This window comes from Geospiza fortis, unplaced genomic scaffold, assembly GCF_000277835.1.
Source record: "Geospiza fortis unplaced genomic scaffold, GeoFor_1.0 scaffold286, whole genome shotgun sequence".
NCBI lineage: Eukaryota > Metazoa > Chordata > Aves > Passeriformes > Thraupidae > Geospiza > Geospiza fortis.
Window position 1 is genome coordinate 132,986 of NW_005054444.1, and position 7,732 is coordinate 140,717.

Sequence of the window (7,732 nt, forward strand, 5' to 3'; positions counted from 1 at the left end):
AAAGTAGAGAGCCCTTTGGACTACAGCCTGGTGGACTTGCCTTCCACCAACGGACAGAGCCCAGGGAAAACCATTGAGAACTTGATTGGCAAGCCAAGCGAGAAGAGCCAGGCCCCCAAGGACAGCACAGCCAGCGCCAGCCTGGCACCCAACGGGACAGGCAGTGGGCAGGAAGCGGTAGGGCCAGAGGAAGATGAAGATGAACTTTTGAGAGTGACTGACCTTGTTGATTACGTCTGTAACAGTGAACAGTTATAAGACTTCCATTTTTGTGCTAATTTATTCCACGGTAGCTCATACCAGCGGGCCAGTTATTAAAAGTTGTTTTATTTTTCCTAGAAAATTCTCCACTACAGTATCACTTTCTAGAAGCAAGAATTTCACCAGTCCTGCAGTCTTTCTGTGAAGTGACCAGTTTTGAACTTTGAAGATGAGTTGCTGTAAATTCCCTCTCTTACCCCCCCCTTCTCCTTCCAAGTCCATGGTCCTGGGTAATTTCACTCACAAAAACCTTATAACAACAAGAGATTTGTATATTTTTGACTTTATATTTCCTGAGTGCATACAAATTTGTGGAAATGGGTGGCCTAAGAAAGCATTCCAAATCAGTCAGGGCCCAAACCGGAACTGGGGTGGGTTTGGCTCAGGGGGTGGGGGGACGGGAGGGGGGTGGTGCAGAAGCACTTGTGCTTTAGCTTTTTCATATGAGATATATATTATATTTAAATGTTCACAACTTAGATTACAACTTAACAGACAGTTAAAAGCAAAATTAATGTCTGTACTGTCGCATTTTGTGAGTTGTAGGTTAACATACCATAGCTCATTTTAGTAATCACCTTCATGGAAGCAGTTTGATTTTAATACTGGAGGCAAACAGAATTATTAGAGGCCAAGAAGGTACCATAAACAAGAACTCTGCTATTCATTATGACTTGCAGACTTTCCTAATAAACATCCTTTAAAATATTTGTACAGTGAAGTGTACTGTAATGAAGTTTTTGATAGTCAAAACACTTTAGCCATGAATTTCTAAAGTGATCTCATGCACAGTTCATCAGATGGCCTTCAATGCACAGTGTCTAGTGGGAGGACGTATTGATGTCAAGTAAGTCTGTAAGCTGGATGTCAACTAAGTCTGTAAGCACTGCAGACTTTTACAGACAAAAGAACCCTGCAGTCGCTGCCCGGCCACGTGAGTTTCATAACCAGTTGGAGTATTCTGAACAAAATGTGTTTGTACAAACGGCATTGACCACAGAATGACAGTGCATAAGAGGATGGAGGGATTTTCAAATAAACCATGACTGGTCCATTCATGCCCTTAATATCTACTTCAAATTGAAGTAAACAAATGGAACGGTTTTCCTTTTGGAGGTTTCCTGTTTGGGGTTTGTGTGTGGTTTTGTTTTGGTTTTGCTTATTTGCCTGGATGTATTAGCAGGTTTTGAATGTAGTTGTTGGCCTTTGGCCATTAGAATTTTCTTAAAATACATTTTAATAACTACCATGTGACCAACTGATTTCAAGAAGGCAGAGTTTCTGAGAGAAAACGCTTGACTCCAAGACATCTCATCAACTTTTCAGCAGGCATGAAGTGATATGTGCTTTTATTCAAGGGGGAAAAAAAAAGACATTGGAAGAATAAAAACCCCACCAAATCAACGTGGGGCACATCAAGAGCATTCAGTTTTCTCTGTACTCTGATTAAGATGCAGGCTGTAGCATTTGTACATGTTATAGGACATGTTATAGGCAGCTCAAACAGATCTGCCAAACATTGAAATCCAAAAAGGTCACATCTGTTAATCCTTTTGCTCTGAGATTTGGATTTTTGACTGGTGTTTATGTCCATTGCCGGCAATGGATGCACCAAAGCTGCTGCTGCTGCCACTGAGGAGTGAGTGCTCCTTTCCTGCCCCACCTGATTCACTTCCATTATATTGTATTTACTAGTTAATCATTAAGCACTTCTGTTTTCTTGTACTAAAACCAGCATTAGGCCTTTACTAAATACCTCTCTAGAAAACCTAGATCCAATTTTTACCTACCTTTTGGCCTTTAAAATCTTGGTTTTGTTTCCCCACCTCTTTCTCCCCAAGGTCTCTCAGAACCACTCTGTGACTTTTACTCCTTTGGGTTCTAGCAGTGCACATATTATGCTATAAAACTAGGATCTGAAAAATGCAAAAAGATGGAACTTTCTCATTATCTGCTGTGCTAAGCAGGCTTGTGATTAAAAACAAAGAGAATCACTCTCTACATGACAATTTAATTTCATCAAAGATTAAATGTTTTCCTACCTTACTGATGTTAACAATTAACAGTTAAATTATTAAAATGGGGTAGTGAAGAGCCACAGGAGCTTAGAATGAGTTTTTAAAAGCTTATGTAGCATTTTAAGCTACTCTAGTGCTTTTCTTTGCCTAGATGATGCATAAATGCAGTACTTCTAAATTCTAATATACTTGTGTGTTAGAACAAGTAAGAACGTAAGGCTTCCACTTGTCCATTATAGTAGTTGCTGAGCATTTTTAATTCTTTTAATTCTTGCGGTGCAAACTGATTCACATCCATCAGCTCTGGAATCTGTAGTTCCTCATTTGTTTTGCCAGTGCCATGTTTTCATTTGTTGCCTGATGGAGCCTTTTCTTATCTGATCAAACATGTTTGCTTGTAGAGTCAACTCCAAATGCTAAATACATAGTGGGGAGGTACTTGTGTGTGTAAGAAAATTCAAAAGAGTTACAATTCTGGATAAACACATCATGAGAAAAATTGAGTACTGAGTTAGAGCAGTGTAAAAACAGGAAAGACCAGGAAGCAAAATAGGAGCATTGAAGCTTGCATCAGAAGTGTCATGTTTTAAAAATGGCCAGTTGTTACCAGACTGTACTTTCTATAGGTCTCTTCTTAAAAGCAACTTTTCTGTCTTCTAAGAAGTCACCCTCGGTACCTGAGATGGCTTCATCCCATAGGATCTAGAGTTCCTCCTCAGATCAGTGGGAATGATGGGCAAGGAAAAACTGAAAAAAAAATGCTCTGGAAAGTATTACCATTTTAAAACTTGGTATTTTTGTCATTTTTAAGGCTTCCTGCTTGGAAAATGTATCATCTCCTTTTTGGGAAGATGGCATTTTCTGACAAGAGGCCGGCTATCACACAGGGTTCATACCATTACAGTATGTATATGTGATTCCAGAGTGAAAATACCTTCCTGGTGTCCTTACAGTCTTGTGCCCTTCTGTGCTCAGTGTGAAATCAAGAGTTGGTTGTCTTTGAACCGTGATCTTCAGGTGTAGGTTTGGGCTTAAAGCTCAAACTGTATGGGAAACGGGAAACAGGCCAGGGATTGTTTTTAACGAGACCAAGCAGCTACTGGCTGAACATGCTGAGCATTTCTTCAGCAAACTCTTGTTTATTCTACACAGATTATCACTAACAGCTTTGTCTTTTTTACCAGTGAGCTCTTCTGTATATAACTGACTGGGAGGAAAGCTGATTTCTTTGTGTAGTCTAAGTAGCACTGTTGGGAAGAAGAACATATAGATCAAGTGGAGGAGTGGATTTTTTTGTGCCACCAGGATAAATTCTGGCTGTTTGCTTTCCTGTGTGGGGCTTCTATGACTCAGTGACAAAAAGCACACAAGCAGGGCCACTGCAGTAATGAATGGGGTGTGTTAATCTAAGCAGTAGGGGGATAGAATTAACTATTGGATTGGTTTCACCACAGTTGCTGTCTTCTAGTTGTTGAGTCTGATAAACCTGAGCATATTCTTGATGTAAGATGGAAAGTGGCATCATATTTAACAACCCTTACTTAGCAAGGTCAGTGCTGAACAATCAACTCTTTGATACTTTCATTTTGCACGTGCTGAATTACACTTTAAAATCACTGCATCTTCCTGACTATTTTTTTTTTTGAATGAACAGATTGTTCTGGTCTAGCAGCACTTAGGAGAAATGAGAGACACCTTTTTTCTTAAAAGCTCATTTTTGAAGTGTCATCTTCAAGATTTTGTTGTATTAAGTGTCTCGGTTACTCTCCATATTATGGGAGCTAATGACTTAGTTGGACTTTTTTTCTGTTCACTTCTGTTTCCTAATTGCTGTGTCTGAACTTTTGGTGAGAGACCTTACATTGAGAATCTCAAGGGGCAAAAGATGTATGTTCACAAAAGAAAAAATTTATGGTAGTGGTACACTTGTTCTGATTTCTCTTTACATCTATTATTTAAACTACACTGGTATCCAGATGCTGCGATTGTGTAATAATTTTATTCCTTCATTGTCAGGGGGTCCATTTTATACCTCTGTTTTCAGGTGCTTATAATAACCTGGTTTTCAGTTTTTTGCAGTAGGAAGCTCTAGTCTAAACCTTCAAATAATGATTTCAAATCACATATTTTTACAAACTTCTTTTATGAAAAGTAAACAAGGAGTTTTTATGGCACCTGCTTTTTTAAATTCACTTTGTACACAGTGATTTAAATAAATCATGGCAGTAATGCTCACCCCCAGAACTGGTCTGACAAAGAGATTTGTATAATCTAATTCAAAAAAGCTTTATATAGGCCTTGAAAATTTGGTTTGATACATGTGCAGTGACTACTATTCACAAACTTGTAATGTGGTAGTGTGTACCCTAGGTATGTATTTGCATTTGATGTATGCTTCTGATCCGGTGGGTAGATAAAGTCCTTAAATATATATATAAATATATATAGAAGATCAAGTATCTTCAAATGAAACAGTAATTTTGGGAGGATAATTGCATTGAATATGTTATCGGAATCTCCAGAAATAAGGCAGCAGAATTTTTCCAAGTCTTTAAGTGTTCAAAACTTTCATAGAAGCATTTAGGATATTGTCAAAAGTAAGGATTTACAGGATCAAGATCACATTTGCTGGTAGTGTCCCCTTCCCTAACAGTTCGCATAAGGACTGTATCTCACATAAAATATTGGAAGGCAGAAAGTAAAAAAATTCAGCAGAAATTATCCATTTGGGGTTTTTTTGTTGTTGTTGTTTTGGTTGGTTTTTTTTTTTTTTTTTGGCTGGTATATCCTGATATAAAAAAAATTCTATGACTAATTTTTGATGCTTCACTCAGTGTGAGACCTAACGGAGAGCTCTGGCTTCAGAAATATTGATCAGTTGGAAATTATTTCTGGAGACCCAGCAGTTGGGGTATTGAGGACTACTAGTCACTTTGGAAAGTCTTTGGAAAGTCACTTACCAAGCTCTTCTTTTAGATTAGGTGTAACTAACTGAGGTAGTTCCAAACAACAAAAACATGGGAATGGTTGTCCCAAAACTTCAGAGTAATTTAACTTACTTTGTACATTGTAGAAGATACATATTGCTTAGTATAACGCATAAATAAAAGATTGCAGAGAGCTTCTGGAGGAAAGAATAAAACACTCTACAGTAGATAAGTTTTTAGAGTTGAATCTGTGGTGTAAAGCATTCAGATTCAACTGCAATTAAAAGCAAGTCTTACAGCTTGGATTTTTGACTATCATCTTGTAAATGCTGGGCCCCCACACCTGAGTTGAGGAGCAGGAGAGGGGACAGCATTGCAGTTAGAGGGGCACACATGCCTGCCAGCAGATCTGCTGTTGCTCCATACAACCCCAAAGGTTGCTGAGGAGAGCCGAGCAACGGCGCGGCTCCGTTTGTTCAGCTGGTTTACTTTGTGCACTTTGTAGCACTTTGTGTATAGTCAGTCTCACTGGGTCCCCAGGTGCAGACAGAGTCACTTGCTCCTGCTGTTGGGATGCTTGTTCCAATAATGGGGAGATGGGGAATGGATGGAGGGAAGTGGAATGGAATAGTGTGTATGCAAATTCATGCCATTTGCAAGAGAGGTCTTGGACAGGCCTAGAAACTACTTGTGACTTGCTCTTTACAGGTGGGATTTCCAAAGGAAGGTCTCCATTTAGGAGAATCATCCTGGTACCCTCCTTTTCTCATCCTGATTTTCAAAGTAACTGGAAAATGTACTTTATGTCTCCTTCCTTGAGGGAATAAATAATGTTCCTCCATCAGTGCAATGTGGATGTAGAAAAAATTAGGATCAGTCCGTAGGTTATAATGACAGTGTTTGTCTCCAGAGGTGACAGTCAAAGTCCACACAGTTTGCTTTCTTTGTTCTTCTTACCGTGTCCCACACAACTGAACTTGGATCAGTCTGTCAGAACTTAAGTGGTTCTACAGGGATAAGTGCTTCTGCAAAATCATATGATAGACCTAGTAACCAGTGCACTGTTTGTTAGAACAGACAAAAGTCCTTAATAGATACTGAACTGCCACTCAAGGCAGTGGTAGGAAAGGAAGTCAAATCATAAAGCTGTAAGCCTTGTTTAGTTTTCCATTTTGTACTCGTTATATGGACTCTAAAATCTTGTACAGTACCTTATTCCTGTCCTATATTCACTCAAAGGATGCTCCTCCCCCTTACTGGCATTAAACTGCCATTAAACTGTTGCCAATGCAGCTGCTGGTTCCTGCCTGTGTTTCACAGCGCTCCTGCCTCAGCCAGGTGGCGGATGGGACTGATCCAAATGCATGATGTTACCATTCCTGGGTGCAGGGCAGTTCTCACACAGGCACAGATCCTGTCCATGAGAGACAAACATTGGGGATTCTCAGTGTCCCACATGGCACATGGATGCTTACCCTCCAGTATTCTTTTGACAACTGGATCAAATCTGCCAGACAGGTCTCTTAAAATTTAAGATATGCTTACATGAAATACACTTTTGTCTTGCTCCCATGTGCTGTTTGTGTGTTTGCAAAGACACCTTGAGTTCCTTAAAAATGGTCTCCACAGCTGGCCTCATCTTCTGTTTTCTTTCTCTAAAGAATTAACACAGTAAAGTTTGGAGCTCTTTATGTAGCATTTAATCCTTGCATTTTTTGAGTCCTGAACCTTGTTTTTTTCAGTCTGTCTTCAATCATGACTTGCTACAATATCAAAGGGAAAGGACCTGGGGACACACACTGTGTGTGTGGGAAGGGGGGGAAATATCTTGAAAAAAACTGGAAGTGTTATTCTTGTTGCACATAAATTGGGTGGTGCTTTCACTGTCTTTTCCCTCCCACTGGTAATACCACGTGCATGTAAAACATGCTGCGTTAAAACTTTTTAAAATGGAAATCATGGTGGCATAGTGCTCAAAGGGTTAACTGCAGTTTATTAACAGCTAATGTTTTTAGATTTGCAGTACACAACTGTTTAAATACTGTATTCCTTGTAAATGAAGTAAGAAAAAATGTTAAGGCTGGTGCCAATATTTTTGTTAATGAATTGTTCAGCGTTGTCTCTCACTACAGTCTGGTCAGAACTCTTTGTGTATAAGCTGGGCCTGAAGCCATTTTATAGCTTGTAGGCCTAATTGTGTAACTTTTCTTTCATAATGGTTTTGTTATAATATCTACTGTCATTTCTTTCATATAAATATGACATGTAAATTGTCATAATAAAAAAAATTGAAATAACTTGATGTACAAAGTATAATGTCTATTGCAGATACAAGTGCTTTTTAATGAGCATTACACATGCACATACCTTTTTTAGTTTTAGAGCAAGCACTAGGTAATGGCTGCTGTGTATTGTTCCAGCCTGTGATGGTGCCACTGCCTGCCATGGGAATGGGCAGCTCCCGGTTTATGTTGGTTTTGTTGCAGCAGCCCAGCTGACAGAACCTTCCTTTCTTTGAGCAGCTCT

The 7,732-nt window shown here is 39.3% G+C and overlaps 1 protein-coding gene across 1 annotated transcript in view; it reads left to right on the forward strand.

Annotated features, from left to right (window-relative positions):
- The window catches only part of RSF1 (remodeling and spacing factor 1), a 40,940-nt gene extending 33,437 nt beyond the window's left edge, over window positions 1-7,503 (forward strand). The window contains 1 exon segment of the mRNA XM_031062275.1: window positions 1-7,503. This exon segment is cut by the window's left edge and continues 34 nt beyond it. Within this exon segment, the coding sequence (XP_030918135.1) occupies window positions 1-258 (258 nt within the window). The 3' untranslated portion in view covers window positions 259-7,503.
- The last annotated feature ends 229 nt before the right edge of the window (window positions 7,504-7,732 follow it).